Raw genomic sequence first — 23,006 nt, forward strand, 5'->3', positions numbered from 1 at the left:
CTCCAGCGTTCTCCACTGTTTCATATATGAATCCTCCAGCGTTCTCCACTGTTTCATATATGAATCCTCCATCGTTCTCCACTGTTTCATATATGAATCCTCCAGCGTTCTCCACTGTTTCATATATGAATCCTCCAGCGTTCTCCACTGTTTCATATATGAATCCTCCAGCGTTCTCCACTGTTTCATATATGAATCCTCCAGCGTTCTCCACTGTTTCATATATGAATCCTCCAGCGTTCTCCACTGTTTCATATATGAATCCTCCAGCGTTCTCCACTGTTTCATATATGAATCCTCCAGCGTTCTCCACTGTTTCATATATGAATCCTCCAGCGTTCTCCACTGTTTCATATATGAATCCTCCAGCGTTCTCCACTGTTTCATATATGAATCCTCCAGCGTTCTCCACTGTTTCATATATGAATCCTCCAGCGTTCTCCACTGTTTCATATATGAATCCTCCAGCGTTCTCCACTGTTTCATATATGAATCCTCCAGCGTTCTCCACTGTTTCATATATGAATCCTCCAGCGTTCTCCACTGTTTCATATATGAATCCTCCAGCGTTCTCCACTGTTTCATATATGAATCCTCCTGCGTTCTCCACTGTTTCATATATGAATCCTCCAGCGTTCTCCACTGTTTCATATATGAATCCTCCAGCGTTCTCCACTGTTTCATATATGAATCCTCCAGCGTTCTCCACTGTTTCATATATGAATCCTCCAGCGTTCTCCACTGTTTCATATATGAATCCTCCAGCGTTCTCCACTGTTTCATATATGAATCCTCCAGCGTTCTCCACTGTTTCATATATGAATCCTCCAGCGTTCTCCACTGTTTCATATATGAATCCTCCAGCGTTCTCCACTGTTTCATATATGAATCCTCCAGCGTTCTCCACTGTTTCATATATGTATCCTCCAGCGTTTTCCACTGTTTCATATATGAATCCTCCAGCGTTCTCCACTGTTTCATATATGAATCCTCCAGCGTTCTCCACTGTTTCATATATGAATCCTCCAGCGTTCTCCACTGTTTCATATATGAATCCTCCAGCGTTCTCCACTGTTTCATATATGTATCCTCCAGCGTTTTCCACTGTTTCATATATGAATCCTCCAGCGTTCTCCACTGTTTCATATATGAATCCTCCAGCGTTCTCCACTGTTTCATATATGAATCCTCCAGCGTTCTCCACTGTTTCATATATGAATCCTCCAGCGTTCTCCACTGTTTCATATATGAATCCTCCAGCGTTCTCCACTGTTTCATATATGAATCCTCCAGCGTTCTCCACTGTTTCATATATGAATCCTCCAGCGTTCTCCACTGTTTCATATATGAATCCTCCAGCGTTCTCCACTGTTTCATATATGAATCCTCCAGCGTTCTCCACTGTTTCATATATGAATCCTCCAGCGTTCTCCACTGTTTCATATATGAATCCTCCAGCGTTCTCCACTGTTTCATATATGAATCCTCCAGCGTTCTCCACTGTTTCATATATGAATCCTCCAGCGTTCTCCACTGTTTCATATATGAATCCTCCAGCGTTCTCCACTGTTTCATATATGAATCCTCCAGCGTTCTCCACTGTTTCATAGACATCTCTCTCTTTGTTTTCTTCCTCTCTTACCGTATCTCAGCTGAGCCGATGTGGGAGGGGCGATCACCATTTCCCCTGAAGAAGGAGGAAAAAGAAAACATACATTACTATGGAGAAGAAGTCAGTCCTGTCTGGAAGGACATGTCATTACTATGGAGAAGAAGTCAGTCCTGTCTGGAAGGACATGTCATTACTATGGAGAAGAAGTCAGTCCTGTCTGGAAGGACATGTCATTACTATGGAGAAGAAGTCAGTCCTGTCTGGAAGGACATGTCATTACTATGGAGAAGAAGTCAGTCCTGTCTGGAAGGACATGTCATTACTATGGAGAAGAAGTCAGTCCTGTCTGGAAGGAAATGACAGGATCTGAGAGTCAGGACACAGAGCAGGGATGGAGCCAGGCAGAGGGACAGAGACACAGAGGAGCAGAGGGACAGAGACAGAGGGACAGTGGAGCAAAGGGACAGAGAGACAGAGGAGCAAAGGGACAGATGTGTCCCAGGCCGATGGGACAGGGGTAAGAGGGGGACTGTTGTTGTGTCCCAAATGGCAACCTATCCCTATTAAGTGCCCTACTTTTCACCAGGGCCCATAGGGAATAGGGTGCCATTTGGGAGTCAGCCTGTGGAATTACATTGAAATCCCATTCTTAACACATTAAAATACAAAACGGTGAGTATTAATGGTATGTGAAATGTCCAGTAGGGTAATGCCATGCTCTGCCAACCAGGACCCACAGGAGTACTACCCTGCGTCCCAAATGGCACCCTATTCCCTATATAGTGCACTACTGCAGGCCAGGGCCCATAGGTCTCTGGTTAAAAGTAGTGCACTATGTAGGGAGTAGGGTGCCATTTGGGCCAAGTCCACGTCTGCCAGCCTACAGATTAAGTCTGTCTGCCTTTCAAAATAGTGTCTGACACTATGAGCACAAATACTCAGCATTCAATTATCTCTATGTCCTTAGAGTCTGAGAGTAGGATCTTAATTTGATCACACTGTTGCAGGATAACTTTCCTGAAATGCAGGACATTTAAAAATGTTTAGTGAATTTGAGGTTTAAAAAGGCTTCTAAAGTTTGTAATTTCCACTTTGAAATGTCAGACTTGACCCTTAAGAAAAATGTATTTCGGACCCTTATGAAAAATGTATCAACCCTAACAAAAATGTAAATTTGTTGGAATCCACATAATAATCATTTCACTACACCCTCAATAACATCTGCTAAATATGTGTGTGTGACCAATAAAATTTGATTTGATTATAATTCACATTTCCTGTTGCCGCAGGATTATTTTCCTGCTGTAGCAAACTGGCTCAAATTAATCTATATCCCAAATAAATGTCTATGTAGCGTTTATTCATGCCTATGTAAGGTTTATTCATGTCTATGTAGGATTTATTCATGTCTATGCCTTTGAGGCTATGTGTTAGTTTAGTGTAGGGTTTATTCATGTCTATGTATGGTTTATTCATGTCTTTGTATGGTTTATTCATGTCTATGTAGGGTGTATTCATGTCTATGTAGGGTTTATTCATGTCTATGCCTCTGAGGCTAAATGTTAGTTTAGTGAAGGGTGTATTCATGTCTATGTGCTAGTTTAGTGAAGGGTGTATTCATGTCTATGTGTTAGTTCAGTGAAGGGTGTATTCATGTCTATGTGTTAGTTTAGTGAAGGGTGTATTAATGTCTATGTAGGGTGTATTCATGTCTATGTAGGGTGTATTCATGTCTATAATGCTAGTTTAGTGAAGGGTGTATTAATGTCTATGTAGGGTGTATTCATGTCTATGTAGGGTGTATTCATGTCTATATGCTAGTTTAGTGAAGGGTGTATTAATGTCTATGTAGGGTGTATTCATGTCTATGTAGGGTGTATTCATGTCTATATGCTAGTTCAGTGAAGGGTGTATTAATGTCTATGTAGGGTGTATTCATGTCTATGTGCTAGTTCAGTGAAGGGTGTATTCATGTCTATATGCTAGTTCAGTGAAGGGTGTATTAATGTCTATGTAGGGTGTATTCATGTCTATATGCTAGTTTAGTGAAGGGTGTATTCATGTCTATGTAGGGTGTATTCATGTCTATGTAGGGTGTATTCATGTCTATGTGCTAGTTCAGTGAAGGGTGTATTCATGTCTATATGCTAGTTCAGTGAAGGGTGTATTAATGTCTATGTAGGGTGTATTCATGTCTATATGCTAGTTTAGTGAAGGGTGTATTAATGTCTATGTAGGGTGTATTCATGTCTATGTAGGGTGTATTCATGTCTATATGCTAGTTCAGTGAAGGGTGTATTAATGTCTATGTAGGGTGTATTCATGTCTATATGCTAGTTTAGTGAAGGGTGTATTAATGTCTATGTAGGGTGTATTCATGTCTATGTGTTAGTTTAGTGAAGGTTTCTCAGAAATGTAAAACACTAGTGAGTCTTTTCTATTTTATTCTCCACATATTATCATTTCATTCAGGCAGTATGCTTTATACACACGCACGCCACACCACACCGCACGCACGCACGCACACACACACACACGCACACACACACCGCCACACAGGGTGTAATATCCTATGAAGTTTCTGGTCTGAGTTTGGAATGACAAGGTTCACTCCTACTACGGTTTCCTACCCTGGAGGTGACCTCATGATGCTGACGCAATGTTAACACGATGGAGACCTGTTCATTCAGCCTCAAGACCACAGTATTCAGCAGGTAGATGGTACTGATTAACTTCCACCATGATGATATAACACAAGGCTCATATCCCTGAAGCATCGTGCTGATGGAGAACAGAAAAACACATTTCAATACTGCTTAAAGTGGCAATCTGGGATTCAAACAACACAGCAGATACCCCGCCACTTGTTTTGGTAAACAGCTGAGGGTCTGTAATGGATCTATAACGACATAAATATAGGCATCATTTATGTGGTGGGGTCAGGGGTCAGCTACCTCGGGCTACGCTATTGTGCAAATCATGGGTTGATAATTGAATCAATATGGTGCATAATGTGCTTGAGGAGAGAGGAGGACATTGACAGCAGATACAAACCATTAGTGTATTATTCAGTGCACACTACGGGGGAGGGTGGAGAACACTACGGAGGAGGGTGAAGAACACTACGGAGGAGGGTGGAGAACACTACGGAGGAGGGTGGAGAACACTACGGAGGAGGAGGGTGGAGAACACTACGGAGGAGGGTGGAGAACACTACGGAGGAGGAGGGTGGAGAACACTACGGAGGAGGAGGGTGGAGAACACTACGGAGGAGGGTGGAGAACACTACGGAGGAGGAGGGTGGAGAACACTACGGAGGAGGAGGGTGGAGAACACTACGGGGGAGGAGGGTGGAGAACACTACGGGGGAGGAGGGTGGAGAACACTACGGAGGAGGAGGGTGGAGAACACTACGGAGGAGGAGGGTGGAGAACACTACGGAGGAGGGTGGAGAACACTACGGAGGAGGGTGGAGAACACTACGGAGGAGGAGGGTGGAGAACACTACGGAGGAGGAGGGTGGAGAACACTACGGAGGAGGGTGGAGAACACTACGGAGGAGGGTGGAGAACACTACGGGGGAGGGTGGAGAACACTACGGAGGAGGGTGGAGAACACTACGAAGGAGGGTGGAAAACACTACGGAGGAGGGTGGAGAACACTACGGAGGAGGAGGGTGGAGAACACTACGGAGGAGGAGGGTGGAGAACACTACGGAGGAGGAGGGTGGAGAACACTACGGAGGAGGAGGGTGGAGAACACTACGGAGGAGGGTGGAGAACACTACGGAGGAGGAGGGTGGAGAACACTACGGAGGAGGAGGGTGGAGAACACTACGGAGGAGGAGGGTGGAGAACACTACGGAGGAGGGTGGAGAACACTACGGGGGAGGGTGGAGAACACTACGGGGGAGGGTGGAGAACACTACGGAGGAGGGTGGAGAACACTACGGAGGAGGAGGGTGGAGAACACTACGGAGGAGGGTGGAGAACACTACGGAGGAGGGTGGAGAACACTACGGGGGAGGAGGGTGGAGAACACTACGGGGGAGGAGGGTGGAGAACACTACGGAGGAGGGTGGAGAACACTACGGAGGAGGGTGGAAAACACTACGGAGGAGGGTGGAGAACACTACGGAGGAGGAGGGTGGAGAACACTACGGAGGAGGAGGGTGGAGAACACTACGGAGGAGGAGGGTGGAGAACACTACGGAGGAGGGTGGAGAACACTACGGGGGAGGGTGGAGAACACTACGGAGGAGGGTGGAGAACACTACGGAGGAGGGTGGAGAACACTACGGAGGAGGGTTGAGAACACTACGGAGGAGGGTGGAAAACACTACGGAGGAGGAGGGTGGAGAACACTACGGAGGAGGGTGGAGAACACTACGGAGGAGGGTGGAGAACACTACGGAGGAGGAGGGTGGAGAACACTACAGAGGAGGGTGGAGAACACTACGGAGGAGGAGGGTGGAGAACATGGCAGGTTGGCATTTATTGGGAGGAATCTTGTCCTTATAAATGCCAGGCCTATATTTGATGAGAGATTCTCACACTGTGTTCACACAGTAGGGCCTGGGCCTAGGGCCTGTTAATGAGGCTGTGTTCACAACCCACTGGGTCTCCTAGGGCCTGTTAATGAGGCTGTGTTCACAACCCACTGGGTCTCCTAGGACCTGTTAATGAGGCTGTGTTCACAACCCACTGGGTCTCCTAGGACCTGTTAATGAGGCTGTGTTCACAACCCACTGGGTCTCCTAGGGCCTGTTAATGAGGCTGTGTTCACAACCCACTGGGTCTCCTAGGGCCTGTTAATGAGGCTGTGTTCACAACCCACTGGGTCTCCTAGGACCTGTTAATGAGGCTGTGTTCACAACCCACTGGATCTCCTAGGACCTGTTAATGAGGCTGTGTTCACAACCCACTGGGTCTCCTAGGACCTGTTAATGAGGCTGTGTTCACAACCCACTGGATCTCCTAGGACCTGTTAATGAGGCTGTGTTCACAACCCACTGGGTCTCCTAGGGCCTGTTAATGAGGCTGTGTTCGCAACCCACTGGGTCTCCTAGGACCTGTTAATGAGGTTGTGGAACCAGGCAGAATAGCTGGGTATACTAGGGCCTGTAATGAGGCTGTAGAACCAGGCAGAATAGCTGGGTCCACTAGGACCTGTAATGAGGTTGTGGAACCAGGCAGAATAGCTGGGTCTACTAGGGCCTGTAATGAGGCTGTGGAACCAGGCAGAATAGTACTGGTACCTCAGGTATTGATCCTCAGCTAAGTATTGATTACCTCACTGTAACACCCCCTCAAAGCTAGGTCACATCCCAAATGGCACCCTATTCCCTATAAAGTGTGCTACTTTTGACCAGGACCCGTTGGGTTAGTCGGTGGGTAGGCGGCTAACTAGTTGCTGCTCGTGCCCACAGGGATAAGACTTGTACATTTAGAAGCCATCTCTATTTAAACAGTGAGTGGTTAGTTGGGCTATAGTCTGAATGATGGCCGTTCAACATTCACCTCATATCAGAGAACTGCTACAACTTGTCTTCAATTAGACATTAAATCATTTTCACTTCTGTACTGTAATCCAAAACAATCTGTACCATTTGTTTGCCAAACCTTTTGTTTGCCAAACCTTTTGTTTGCCAAACCTATTGTTTGCCAAACCTATTGTTTGCCAAACCTATTGTTTGCCACATACAACTGTAATGAATCCATGGCTACCAACCAACAGTTGTCCAGGTGGTATTTAAAAGCATAAACTGAATGTTCTGTCTCATTTTAAATGATTCTGTGATATTCTCTACCACATTCCTCACTCTCTGCTCTGGCCTTCGTTAGAAATAACACTTTCACTTCTCAGTAATACTTCAACCGACTTATTGTGTGTCCCAAATACCACCCTATTCCCTACCAAATACCACCCTATTCCCTCCCAAATACCACCCTATTCCCTCCCAAATACCACCCTATTCCCTCCCAAATACCACGCTATTCCCTACCAAATACCACCCTATTCCCTCCCAAATACCACCCTATTCCCTCCCAAATACCACCCTATTCCCTACCAAATACCACCCTATTCCCTCCCAAATACCACCCTATTCCCTCCCAAATACCACCCTATTCCCTCCCAAATACCACCCTATTCCCTACCAAATACCACCCTATTCCCTCCCAAATACCACGCTATTCCCTATGTAGTGCACTACATTTGACCAGGGCCAATAGCACTCTGGTAAAAAGTAGTGTACTACATAGGGAATAGGGTGCCAGTGGTCCTATAGCTTCTATCACAGACCTCAGCTTTAAAGAGTATAAACACCCAGTACTCTCCAGTCCAGACAGGCAAGACAGATGGGTAATCTGCCCTGCCAAGCAAAACAAAAGCACTAACTGCTCATTTGGTCAAAAATTAGTTAATGTCATTTTTTCTACATTAAATACATACTTAATCATGTGGACAAGTATCCTGCCTCGATTGTATTGTGTTCAGGAGAACATGTGGGTCCTGTTAGCAGTAACTGCATAAGGTTACTGTGAAACCAAGGTAAATAAAATACATTTTCCTCAGTTCCACGCTATGCTTGGACAGTATTGTCTGTTTCCTTTAGATTAAAACAACAAATAGCCTACAAGGAATAAGTGCTCTATTTCAATCCGTATCGCGGAAGTTCAGCGACAACGTGAATGAAATTTAAAGGCAATGTTCCTACATGTTAGCGGACACCGCATTCACGGTAAACCCTTCACATTTCGACTCAAATCCAGAAATAACCTTTACATTTCTCTGGCGCGATCTGTAGCCCTAATTCTTGAATACGCAGCAGAGCAACCTCTCTCAGAGATCATTTACATCAGGCTACACACAGGACAGAAAACAAAGCCAAAATGGCCCCCAAAATCCTTATATACTAGTGCACTGTTTAACAGAATAGAGGGCCATTGTAGATGCAGCCAATGTTACAGAGACACTAGTTTAGAGAGTCTAAAGTTCATAAAGTTCACCATGCAAGGAAATAAGCCTTTATAATGTCATTATTCCTTGTAGCTCCTAGTAGAATAAATTGCCTTTATGATTTAATTGTAAACATCATTGTATTCTCCTGAACGTCCTGTAAACCAGCCACTGTTTTGGCAGCAGAATGCAAAGAACAACAGAAGCCAAAACCACATCAGGAAGATTAGCTTTATACAAGAGTCAGAAAGGCAAATAGGCAGGCTGGAGATAGTAGTGAAATAGGCAGGCTGGAGATAGTAGTGAAATAGGCAGGCTGGAGATAGTGAAATAGCCTAGTAATGCATGATACATCTTGATGTATGAACATTGTCATCCTCTATACTTTACCAGAGTCTTATATTATCTAGCATATGCTATTGTTTTAATATGGTCATACCATAGATCTTTTAGCTATTTGACTTTGCATTTTAGGACCCCTGTAGGTAACCCAAAAACAACATTACAAAAAGATTGTCACGGGTGTCGTAGGGTTTAGACCAAGACGCAGCGGGAAAATCTATACTCATCTTCTTTTATTAAAGGATAAAGAAGGAAAAACCAAAACCTATACAAAACCACGACGACGACGACAACGACGACGACGACGACGACGACGACGACGACGACGACGACGACGACGACGAACATGCCGGTAAGACACAAAGCTATACACAGCAACAATCTCCCCCCCAAAATCCCATGATAAACACATACCTATTTATAGGACCTTCAATCAGAGGCAACGATAGACAGCTGCCTCCAACTGAAGGCCCCAACACCAATTAACTAAACATAGAAATACAAACGACTAGACTGAACATAGAACTAAACTAACATAGAACAATAACCAAAACCCTAGACTAATAAATCAAATACCCCTCTACATAAACAACCACCCCGAACCATATAAACCAAATACCCCCTCTACATGAACACATACACAAACACACCCTGAACCACATAAAACAAATACCCCTCTACATGAACACATACACAAACACACCCTGAACCACATAAAACAAATACCCCCTGCCACGTCCTGACCAAACTAAAATAACAAATAACCCATATTACTGGTCAAGACTTGACAAAGATTTGGTAAAAATACTGAATTTAGCCTTTACTACTATAGCCCATAGAAACATTGAATAACAGATTCATAAATGGAAAAACAGTCCCACAATAATAAGGAATAATTGTCTGTCCTATATCCAGGAGATATAAGAAAGCTCAGGATATATTAACGTTTTTTTGGATACATATTTAACCCCTTATTTTTGTTGGCACAAAACTGCCTCCAAACGTCCATTCATTTTATAGCCCTTTCCTGCAGTCACATGACCTAGTGGCCTCATGGGTGGAATGTTATTCAGATTATTCATAATTTCATCATGAATAAACATTATTTTAAAAAAGGCGCCCAAAATCTGGTGTTTCTCTGTCAAACAGTTTTGTTATATTTCAGTCTTCTGCGATGTATATAAAGTGTAATATTGGGATGCAAACTCAAAACGTAATACATTACAACTCTGTATCTGACATGGTACAGGTGTCTTCTTTTGTTTCAAAGTAGATTTGTTTAAGACTATCAGGGACTGTGTGACCCTGATTTAAAGTGACTTCGGAAAGTATTCAGACTGGTTGGACATGATTTGGAAAGGCACATACCTGTCTATGTAAGGTCCCACAGTTGACCAAGCCATGAGTTTGAAGGAATTGTCCGTAGAGCTCCGAGACAGGATTATGTCGAGGCACAGATTTGGGGAAGGGTACCAAAACATTTCTGCAGCATTGAAGGTACACAAGAACACAGCGGCCTCCATCATTCTTAAATGGAAGAAGTTTGGAACCACCGAGACCCTTCCTAGATCTGGCCGCCCAGCCAAACTGAGCAATCAGGGGAGAAGGGCCTTGGTCAGGGAGGTGACCAAGAACTCGATGGTTACTCTGACAGACCTCTAGAGTTCCTCTGTGGAGATGGGAGAACCTTCCAGAAGGACAACCATCTCTGCAGCACTCCACCAATCAGGCCTTTATGGTAGAGTGGCCAGACGGAAGCCACTCCTCAGTGAAAGGCACATGACAGCCCGCTTGGAGTTTGCCAACAGGCACCTAAAGACTCTCCGACAATGAGAAACAAGATTCTCTGGTCTGATGAAACCAAGATTTAACTCTTTGGCCTGAATGCCAAGGGTCATGTCTGGAGGAAACCTGGCACCATCACTACGGTGAAGCATGGTGGTGGCAGCATCATGATGTGGGGATGTTTTTCTGCGGCAGGGACTGGGAGAATAGTCAGGATCGGGGGAAAGATGAATGGAGCAAAGTACAGAGAGATCCTTGATGAAAACCTGCTCCAGGTTTTGAACTCAATCGAACATCTCTGGAGAGACCTGAAAATAGCTGTGCAGCAACACTCCCCATCCAACCTGACAGAGCTTGAGAGGATCTGCAGAGAAGAATGGAAGGAACTCTTCAAATACAGGTGTGCCAAGCTTCATACCCAAGAAGACTCGTGGCTGTAATCGCTGCCAAAGGTGCTTCAACAAAGTACTGAGTAAAGGGTCTGAATACTTGGATATTTCAGTTTCTTAAAACCTGTTTTTGCTTCGTCATCATGGGGTATTGTGATGTCATCATGGGGTATTGTGATGTCATTATGAGGTATTGTGATGTCATTATGGGGTATTGTGTGTAGATTGATGAAGAAAAAAAAACAATTTAATCAATTTTAGAATAAAGCTGTAACATAACAAAATGTGGAAAAAGTCAAGAGGTCTGAATACTTTCCGAAGTCACTGTAGCTCACTGCAGTAATTAAACCAGTAACGGGTTACCTTCAGACGAGTCCCGTGACACTTGTGGGGATCGTAGATCAAAACGGAGAGCACCATCGTGTTCGGTGGAAAGGGCATATTGGTTCAGAACAGTTCAGACTCTACAGACGTTTTCGTGAGAAGATCAATTTTGGGGATGTCTTCCCTGTGGCTCAGTTGGTAGAGCATGGTGTTTGCAATGCCAGGGTTGTGGGTTCGATTCCCACGGGGGGCCAGTACAAAAAAAAATAAATGCATGAAATGTATGCATTCACTACTGTAAGTCGTGCCCAGACCCACCTGTTCTCAGCCCATCTTCAGTGCCTGCACTGCATTCCTCCACATTTCCTCAAATTGCATCATTTTGTTCCCCTCCGTCGCCCCCAGGCTCTTCCACTATTTAGATAACGAAGCATATTATTTTTTTCATTGTCTTAACGATGGAAGATTGGTTGGTTTCCATTTTTAAGTATCCATTTTTTAAAGATAACCGATGAGAAGAATATCGTCCAACCGATCGGGCATCTACCTGCACCCCAATATGACGTCTTGAAATATGCAGACAGACGGATTCAATTAAGTGAAAAATTCTTCCTTAGTTGTTCATTTTCTCGAAATCTAAAGACAAAACCTAGATTTGAGCCAATGTCTGACGTAGTTGAACATGTTCTTACTACAACCAGTGACAAACTGACACGTTTGAATTTGTCAAAAACGACTTTATATCAAAGGAGTGCCTTTGATTTGACGGCCTGCACATGCTCAGTTCAGCGCTAGACGACTGTTAGACCAGGTGACGTGTTTCTGTGCAGGAAGTTCAGCTAGCCAACGTCGCCATGACATCGCCTAGAAGCGTGATCAGGGATTCCTATTGGAGAAGCAGTTCCTGCTGATCTTCATACTGTACTGTCTTTGGTAACATGGTGGAGAATCGTGCGTCAGTTTTAACTTTCGGTTTCGTCCATCAGTTTTAAACATCTGTAAAAACGATATTGTTTGTGATTTAGATGGTATAATGATTCCCTACACTAATCAGGTGGTGTTTTCTCACAAACTGAAAGTGAGTGAACTGTGTAGATTTTTAGCGAGCAGGAAATGATAACGTTGATTGTTTGCCCCGGTTTCCACTAGATAAAATAAAGTCCAAACAGTTTTCCCATTTTGACAACAGAAGCCGGGCCTGGCGGGAGAAATTAATTTCACAGCCAATCACAACACTGGCGGGGTAAGTGATATTGTGAAACATCATTCCACTATTAATGCAGATACATTATGGACGCATCGCGGAGTGCCTGGACACAGCCCTTAGCCGTGGTATATTGGCCATATACCACAAACCCCAGAGGTGCCTTATTGCTGTTATAAACTGGTTATCAACGTAATTAGAGCAGTAAAAATACATGTTTTGTCATACCCATGGTATACGGTCTGATATACCACGGCTGTCAGCCAATCAGCATTCAGGGCTGGAACCACCCAGTTTATAACATGCTAATGCACATAGAGTAGTCAACAACATTAACGGACAGAAACAGGGGTTAGACAGATCAACAGTGTATTGGAGGTGCAGGGAGAAAACTGGCCACATACATCAACATCTGACATATTTACTAGATCCTATTTTCACATGATGTATCACATCCCATGTAAGGAAACACTACGAGGGACTATTGAATGAAAATAACACTCCAGGTTTTTAGGACGCAGAAACTAGGAAGTGGCAGCATCTTGTACGAATGAAGTGTTGCTGTAAACTCACTCATCTGATTACCAGCTACTTAAACACGTCTTTGTGGGAGAAGAACCTAATGATGGATATGGATAATTGGCCCGGGTCCAAATCCATATCCCTTTAATACCACACATATGTGTTTCTTTATGTTCAATCTGTCGTTCTGCCCCTGAACAAGGCAGTTAACCCACTGTTCCCCTGAACAAGGCAGTTAACCCACTGTTCCCCTGAACAAGGCAGTTAACCCACTGTTCCCCGGGCCCCGAAGACGTGGATGTTGATTAAGGCAGCCTCACCGCACCTCTCTGATTCTGAGGGTTAAATGAGGAAGACACATTTCAGTTGAAGGTATTTAGTTGTATAACTGACTAGGTTTCCCCCCCTTTCCCTTTAATTCCTTCTGGCTTATCAACACTGTGTAACCATCTGTCTGGTATAGCTAAGTGAAGAGCAACATCTTGCACTACGAGAAATGATGTTTATTGTGGTTAAACACTGTATAACCATCTGTCTGGTATAGCTAAGTGAAGAGCAACATCTTGCACTACGAGAAATGATGTTTATTGTGGTTAAACACTGTATAACCATCTGTCTGGTATAGCTAAGTGAAGAGCAACATCTTGCACTACGAGAAATGATGTTTATTGTGGTTAAACACTGTATAACCATCTGTCTGGTATAGCTAAGTGAAGAGCAACATCTTGCACTACGAGAAATGATGTTTATTGTGGTTAAACACTGTATAACCATCTGTCTGGTATAGCTAAGTGAAGAGCAACATCTTGCACTACGAGAAATGATGTTTATTTCTGTTTAACACTGTAAAACATGACTTGTTTATTTCTGTTTAACACTGTAAACATGACTTGTTTATTGTGGTTAAACACTGTAAACATGACTTGTTTATTGTGGTTAAACACTGTATAAACAGCTGTCTGGTATTGCTAAGTGAAGAGCAACATCTTGCACTACGAGAAATGATGTTTATTTTGGTTTAACACTGTAAACATGACTTGTTTATTTTGGTTTAACACTGTAAACATGACTTGTTTATTGTGGTTTAACACTGTAAACATGACTTGTTTATTGTGGTTAAACACTGTATAAACAGCTGTCTGGTATTGCTAAGTGAAGAGCAACATCTTGCACTACGAGAAATGATGTTTATTTTGGTTTAACACTGTAAACATGACTTGTTTATTTTGGTTTAACACTGTAAACATGACTTGTTTATTGTGGTTTAACACTGTAAACATGACTTGTTTATTGTGGTTAAACACTGTATAAACAGCTGTCTGGTATTGCTAAGTGAAGAGCAACATCTTGCACTACGAGAAATGATGTTTATTTTGGTTTAACACTGTAAACATGACTTGTTTATTTTGGTTTAACACTGTAAACATGACTTGTTTATTGTGGTTTAACACTGTAAACATGACTTGTTTATTGTGGTTTAACACTGTAAACATGACTTGTTTATTGTGGTTAAACACTGTATAACCATCTGTCTGGTATAGCTAAGTGAAGAGCAACATCTTGCACTACGAGAAATGATGTTTATTGTGGTTAAACACTGTATAACCATCTGTCTGGTATAGCTAAGTGAAGAGCAACATCTTGCACTACGAGAAATGATGTTTATTGTGGTTAAACACTGTATAACCATCTGTCTGGTATAGCTAAGTGAAGAGCAACATCTTGCACTACGAGAAATGATGTTTATTGTGGTTAAACACTGTATAACCATCTGTCTGGTATAGCTAAGTGAAGAGCAACATCTTGCACTACGAGAAATGATGTTTATTGTGGTTAAACACTGTATAACCATCTGTCTGGTATAGCTAAGTGAAGAGCAACATCTTGCACTACGAGAAATGATGTTTATTGTGGTTAAACACTGTATAACCATCTGTCTGGTATAGCTAAGTGAAGAGCAACATCTTGCACTACGAGAAATGATGTTTATTGTGGTTAAACACTGTATAACCATCTGTCTGGTATAACTAAGTGAAGAGCAACATCTTGCACTACGAGAAATGATGTTTATTGTGGTTAAACACTGTATAACCATCTGTCTGGTATAGCTAAGTGAAGAGCAACATCTTGCACTACGAGAAATGATGTTTATTTCTGTTTAACACTGTAAAACATGACTTGTTTATTTCTGTTTAACACTGTAAACATGACTTGTTTATTGTGGTTAAACACTGTAAACATGACTTGTTTATTGTGGTTAAACACTGTATAAACAGCTGTCTGGTATTGCTAAGTGAAGAGCAACATCTTGCACTACGAGAAATGATGTTTATTTTGGTTTAACACTGTAAACATGACTTGTTTATTTTGGTTTAACACTGTAAACATGACTTGTTTATTGTGGTTTAACACTGTAAACATGACTTGTTTATTGTGGTTAAACACTGTATAAACAGCTGTCTGGTATTGCTAAGTGAAGAGCAACATCTTGCACTACGAGAAATGATGTTTATTTTGGTTTAACACTGTAAACATGACTTGTTTATTTTGGTTTAACACTGTAAACATGACTTGTTTATTGTGGTTTAACACTGTAAACATGACTTGTTTATTGTGGTTAAACACTGTATAAACAGCTGTCTGGTATTGCTAAGTGAAGAGCAACATCTTGCACTACGAGAAATGATGTTTATTTTGGTTTAACACTGTAAACATGACTTGTTTATTTTGGTTTAACACTGTAAACATGACTTGTTTATTGTGGTTTAACACTGTAAACATGACTTGTTTATTGTGGTTTAACACTGTAAACATGACTTGTTTATTGTGGTTAAACACTGTAAACATGACTTGTTTATTGTGGTTTAACACTGTAAACATGACTTGTTTATTGTGGTTAAACACTGTAAACATGACTTGTTTATTTTGGTTTAACACTGTAAATATGACTTGTTTATTTTGGTTTAACACTGTAAACATGACTTGTTTATTGTGGTTAAACACTATAAACATGACTTGTTTATTGTGGTTAAACACTGTAAACATGACTTGCTTTTTTTGGTTTAACACTGTAAACATGACTTGTTTATTTTGGTTTAGCATTCACCAGACATACTTCCTGGTTGGATATACTGTATGAATCATAAGTTATATTCCTGAAGTAAAAGTCTCCTGCACAGCTTGTGAACGATAGTGAAACAGTATTACACTCCAAATTCACAGCACTGTGTATTTCCACAGCAGCTTACCCTCAATACCCACAATTCTTTTCACATACTAGCATACCATATAGAATGCATACCAATAGCCTACATTGCCTTCAAAGTAGTGATGAGCAGGTGTGCTAGTGTGCTAGTGAGCATATTAGAACTGGCTGTGTCTCAAACGGCACCCTAGTCCCTAATTTGCACAATTTTGGGAGGTTCTCGTCAAAACTCTCGCACAATCTAGGAAATAGGGTGCCATTTGAGACGCACACTTGTCTTCACGCTTCAGCAGAAATGGCCTTTGACCCATTTCTCTACCACCAAAGAAGAAGATAAAGGAAGTAAGAAAACACTAGAAGAAGAAGTCTATTTCTACTGAAAATGTCAACTAATAGTAGGTACTGTGCTGCATAGAGATACAGTCAATTCCCCCTGACACCAATTAGTGATGCAGGGAACCAAAATAAAACTGACAACAAAGGAAATAGATCTAAACCAATCTCTGAGATATTCCCCTGATTACCAGCAACTAGCTAGAATAATGACTCTCAGGAAGAGAGGAGACAGAGATCAGCCGTCAATCTCACGCCAGCAGGCAGTACTCCAACGGGAGAAGAGAGAACTAGACAGCACAGGCAGTCATGAGAGAGAGAGAGAGAGAGAGAGAGAGAGAGAGAGAGAGAGAGAGAGAGAGAGAGAGAGAGAGCTCTTCCAGCGTTCACAGTCTGTCCAACTGACACCCCTATCAGATCACAGCAAAATCACACTCTACTTGAACAGAGCTATGCTCAACCATGAGGCATCAAAGCCAAAGGAACTGAATAATATTATGTAATCCTATAGATGGAAGGAAAGTAGTGTGGAAACCTACCAAAAAACTATTAGGCAACAACAAATTCAATCCCTTCTAGACAATTTCCTGGACAAAAGGTGTAAACTTGGCAGTAGAAAACCTAAACAGTATATTTGATCTATCAGCTTCCCTATCAAATCTAAACATTTCAAGCAGACAACTTAAGAAAATGAGCAACAATGACAAATGGTTTGATGAAGAATGCAAAACCCCAAAAAATGAATTGAGAAACCTGTCCAACCACAAACATAGAGACCCAGAAAACCCGAGACTACGCCTTCACTATGCCTTCACTATGCCTTCACTATGGTGAAGCCTCAATCAGCTCAATGTAATTGAAGAATCCATAGACTCTAACCACTTCTGGGAAGATTGGAAAACTCTAAACAAATAACAACAAAGAGTTATCTATCCAAAACAGAGATGTATGGACAAACCCCTTCTCCAATCCAATCTTTTTGTCTCTATAACATTTACGTCATTTAGCAGACACTCTTATCCAGAGCGACTTACAGTAGTGAATGCATACATTTCATATATTTATTTTTTTCTTTCGTTCTGGTCCCCCGTGGGAATCGAACCCACAACCCTGGCATTGCAAACACCAATGCTCTACCAACTGATCCACACGGGACCACAAAGAACAAACAGCAAAAACATATACATGATCAAATACAAATCTGAACTATTTAAAGACTACCAGAACCCACTGGATTCTCCAATTACATTGAATGAACTACAGGACAAAATACAAACCCCCCTGTGGGGTTGATGCTATCCAAAATTAAATTGTAAAATATCCAGACCACAAATTCCAATTGGTGGTACTTAAACTCTTTAACATCATCCTCAGCTCTGGTATCTTCCCCAATATTTGGAACCAGGGACTGATCACCCCAATCCATAAAAGTGGAGACAAATTTGACCCCAATAACTACCAGGGGATATGAGTCAACAGCATATAAATCAACAGAGTCAACAGCATATAAGTCAACAGCATATAAGTCAACAGCATATAAGTCAACAGCATATAAATCAACAGCATATAAGTCAACAGAGTCAACAGCATATAAGTCAACAGCATATAAGTCAACAGCATATAAATCAACAGAGTCAACAGCATATAAGTCAACAACATCAACAGCATATAAGTCAACAGCGTCAACAGCATATAAATCAACAGAGTCAACAGCATATAAATCAACAGCATATAAATCAACAGCATATAAATCAACAGAGTCAACAGCATATAAGTCAACAGCATATAAATCAACAGAGTCAACAGCATATAAGTCAACAACATCAACAGCATATAAATCAACAGAGTCAACAGCATATAAATCAACAGCATAAGTCAACAGCATATAAATCAACAGAGTCAACAGCATATAAATCAACAGCATATAAGTCAACAGCATATAAGTCAACAGCATATAAATCAACAGAGTGAACAGCATAAAAGTCAACAGAGTCAACAGCATATAAGTCAACAGCATATAAGTCAACAGAGTCAACAGCATATAAGTCAACAGCATATAAGTCAACAGAGTCAACAGCATATAAGTCAACAGCATATAAATCAACAGAGGCAACAGCATATAAGTCAACAACATCAACAGCATATAAGTCAACAGAGTCAACAGCATATAAGTTAACAGAGGCAACAGCATATAAGTCAACAACATCAACAGCATATAAGTCAACAGAGTCAACAGCATATAAGTCAACAACATCAACAGCATATAAGTCAACAGAGTCAACAGCATATAAGTTAACAGCATATAAGTCAACAACATCAACAGCATATAAGTCAACAGAGTCAACAGCATATAAGTCAACAACATCAACAGCATATAAGTCAACAACATCAACAGCATATAAGTCAACAACATCAACAGCATATAAGTTAACAGCATATAAGTCAACAACATCAACAGCATATAAGTCAACAGAGTCAACAGCATATAAGTTAACAGCATATAAGTCAACAACATATAAGTCAACAACATCAACAGCATATAAGTCAACAACATCAACAGCATATAAGTCAACAACATCAACAGCATATAAGTCAACAACATCAACAGCATATAAGTCAACAGAGTCAACAGCATATAAGTCAACAACATCAACAGCATATAAGTTAACAGCATATAAGTCAACAACATCAACAGCATATAAGTCAACAGAGTCAACAGCATATAAGTTAACAGCATATAAGTCAACAACATATAAGTCAACAACATCAACAGCATATAAGTCAACAACATCAACAGCATATAAGTCAACAACATCAACAGCATATAAGTCAACAACATCAACAGCATATAAGTCAACAGAGTCAACAGCGTACCGTACAACAGACCACGTCTGAACACCCTAATTGAACAAACAAACTAAAACAAAGGCAAAGTCTTCTTATGCTTTGTTGATTTAAAAAAAGCTTTAGACTCAATTTGGCAGGAAGGTCTGCTATACAAATAGATGGAAAGTGGTGTTGGGGGAAAAACATACGACATTATAAAACCCATGAACACAAACAACAAGTGTACGGTTAAAATTATTAAAATTGCCAAAAAACTGAGCTGCACTTCCTAACCTCCTGGCAAATGTAGGACCATATTAGAGACACATATTTCCCTCAGATTACACAGACACACAAAGAATTTGAAAACAAAACCAATTTTGATAAACTCCCATATCTACAGGGTTAAATACCACAGTGTGACATTACAGCAGCAAGATGTGTGACCTGTTGCCACAAGAAAAGGGCAACCAGTGAAGAACAAACACCACCGTAAATACAACCCATATTTACTAATTTTCCCTTTTGTACTTTAACTATTTGCACATCAAATAGACATAATATGACATTTGAAATGTCTTTATTCTTTTGGAACTTCTGTGTGTGTAATGTTTACTGTTCATTTTATTGTTTATTTCACTTTTGTTTATTATCTATTTCACTTGCTTAATAAAGACCCTTAAATCGAAATTGAAATTAAGAGAACGAGACTCTGCCTTGTCTGAGGACACTCCCTCCTATCTCTATCTCCTCTGAGGACACTCCCTCCTCTTTCTATCTCCTCTGAGGACACTCCCTCCTCTCTCTATCTCCTCTGAGGACACTCCCTCCTCTTTCTATCTCCACACCCCCTCCTCTGAGGACACTCCCTCCTCTCTCTACCTCCTCTGAGGACACTCCCTCCTCTCTCTATCTCCTCTGAGGACACTCCCTCCTCTCTCTATCTCCACACCCCCTCCTCTGAGGACACTCCCTCCTCTCTCTACCTCCACACCCCCTCCTCTGAGGACACTCCCTCCTCTTTCTATCTCCACACCCCCTCCTCTGAGGACACTCCCTCCTCTCTCTACCTCCTCTGAGGACACTCCCTCCTCTCTCTATCTCCTCTGAGGACACTCCCTCCTCTCTCTATCTCCACACCCCCTCCTCTGAGGACACTCCCTCCTCTCTCTACCTCCACACCCCCTCCTCTGAGGACACTCCCTCCTCTCTCTACCTCCACACCCCCTCCTCTGAGGACACTCCCTCCTCTCTCTACCTCCACACCCCCTCCTGAGGCGGCCAAGGCCCACTAACATCACACACACAGCTCTGCTGGAGCAAGACCCACTAACATCACACACACAGCTCTGCTGGAGCAAGACCCACTAACATCACACACACAGCTCTGCTGGAGCAAGACCCACTAACATCACACACACAGCTCTGCTGGAGCAAGACCCACTAACATCACACACACAGCTCTGCTGGAGCAAGACCCACTAACATCACACACACAGCTCTGCTGGAGCAAGACCCACTAACATCACAGACACAGCTCTGCTGGAGCAAGACCCACTAACATCACACACACAGCTCTGCTGGAGCAAGACCCACTAACATCACACACACAGCTCTGCTGGAGCAAGACCCACTAACATCACACACACAGCTCTGCTGGAGCAAGACCCACTAACATCACAGACACAGCTCTGCTGGAGCAAGACCCACTAACATCACAGACACAGCTCTGCTGGAGCAAGACCCACTAACATCACACACACAGCTCTGCTGGAGCAAGACCCACTAACATCACACACACAGCTCTGCTGGAGCAAGACCCACTAACATCACACACACAGCTCTGCTGGAGCAAGACCCACTAACATCACAGACACAGCTCTGCTGGAGCAAGACCCACTAACATCACAGACACAGCTCTGCTGGAGCAAGACCCACTAACATCACAGACACAGCTCTGCTGGAGCAAGACCCACTAACATCACAGACACAGCTCTGCTGGAGCAAGACCCACTAACATCACACACACAGCTCTGCTGGAGCAAGACCCACTAACATCACAGACACAGCTCTGCTGGAGCAAGACCCACTAACATCACACACACAGCTCTGCTGGAGCAAGACCCACTAACATCACACACACAGCTCTGCTGGAGCAAGACCCACTAACATCACACACACAGCTCTGCTGGAGCAAGACCCATTAACATCACAGACACAGCTCTGCTGGAGCAAGACCCACTAACATCACAGACACAGCTCTGCTGGAGCAAGACCCACTAACATCACAGACACAGCTCTGCTGGAGCAAGACCCACTAACATCACACACACAGCTCTGCTGGAGCAAGACCCACTAACATCACAGACACAGCTCTGCTGGAGCAAGACCCACTAACATCACACACACAGCTCTGCTGGAGCAAGACCCACTAACATCACAGACACAGCTCTGCTGGAGCAAGACCCACTAACATCACACACACAGCTCTGCTGGAGCAAGACCCACTAACATCACAGACACAGCTCTGCTGGAGCAAGACCCACTAACATCACAGACACAGCTCTGCTGGAGCAAGACCCACTAACATCACAGACACAGCTCTGCTGGAGCAAGACCCACTAACATCACACACACAGCTCTGCTGGAGCAAGACCCACTAACATCACAGACACAGCTCTGCTGGAGCAAGACCCACTAACATCACACACACAGCTCTGCTGGAGCAAGACCCACTAACATCACACACACAGCTCTGCTGGAGCAAGACCCACTAACATCACAGACACAGCTCTGCTGGAGCAAGACCCACTAACATCACACACACAGCTCTGCTGGAGCAAGACCCACTAACATCACAGACACAGCTCTGCTGGAGCAAGACCCACTAACATCACACACACAGCTCTGCTGGAGCAAGACCCACTAACATCACAGACACAGCTCTGCTGGAGCAAGACCCACTAACATCACAGACACAGCTCTGCTGGAGCAAGACCCACTAACATCACACACACAGCTCTGCTGGAGCAAGACCCACTAACCACCGCTGGAGCAAGACCCACTAACCACTGCTGGAGCAAGACCCACTAACCACCGCTGGAGCAAGACCCACTAACCACTGCTGGAGCAAGACCCACTAACCACTGCTGGAGCAAGACCCACTAACCACTGCTGGAGCAAGACCCACTAACCACTGCTGGAGCAAGACCCACTAACCACTGCTGGAGCAAGACCCACTAACCACTGCTGGAGCAAGACCCACTAACCACCGCTGGAGCAAGACCCACTAACCACTGCTGGAGCAAGACCCACTAACCACTGCTGGAGCAAGACCCACTAACCACTGCTGGAGCAAGACCCACTAACCACTGCTGGAGCAAGACCCACTAACCACTGCTGGAGCAAGACCCACTAACCACTGCTGGAGCAAGACCCACTAACCACTGCTGGAGCAAGACCCACTAACCACTGCTGGAGCAAGACCCACTAACCACTGCTGGA

At 43.0% G+C, this 23,006-nt stretch overlaps 1 protein-coding gene across 2 annotated transcripts in view; it reads right to left on the bottom strand.

Annotated features, from left to right (window-relative positions):
• The window catches only part of LOC115190904 (transmembrane protein 65-like), a 71,982-nt gene that overhangs the window by 37,006 nt on the left and 11,970 nt on the right, over positions 1-23,006 (bottom strand). The window contains exons 1-2 of one of the 2 annotated variants that reach the window (XM_029748936.1): positions 4,243-4,383; positions 1,643-1,687 (exon numbers count right to left, since the gene is read on the bottom strand). In XM_029748936.1, coding sequence (XP_029604796.1) covers positions 1,643-1,682 — 40 coding nt within the window. In that variant the 5' untranslated portion in view covers positions 1,683-1,687; positions 4,243-4,383. Of the gene's footprint in view, positions 1-1,642; positions 1,688-4,242; positions 4,384-23,006 lie in introns of those variants that run through there. The other variant, XM_029748935.1, reaches the window with a different exon arrangement.

Source organism: Salmo trutta, unplaced genomic scaffold (assembly GCF_901001165.1).
Source record: "Salmo trutta unplaced genomic scaffold, fSalTru1.1, whole genome shotgun sequence".
In the NCBI taxonomy this organism is placed as follows: Eukaryota; Metazoa; Chordata; class Actinopteri; order Salmoniformes; family Salmonidae; genus Salmo; species Salmo trutta.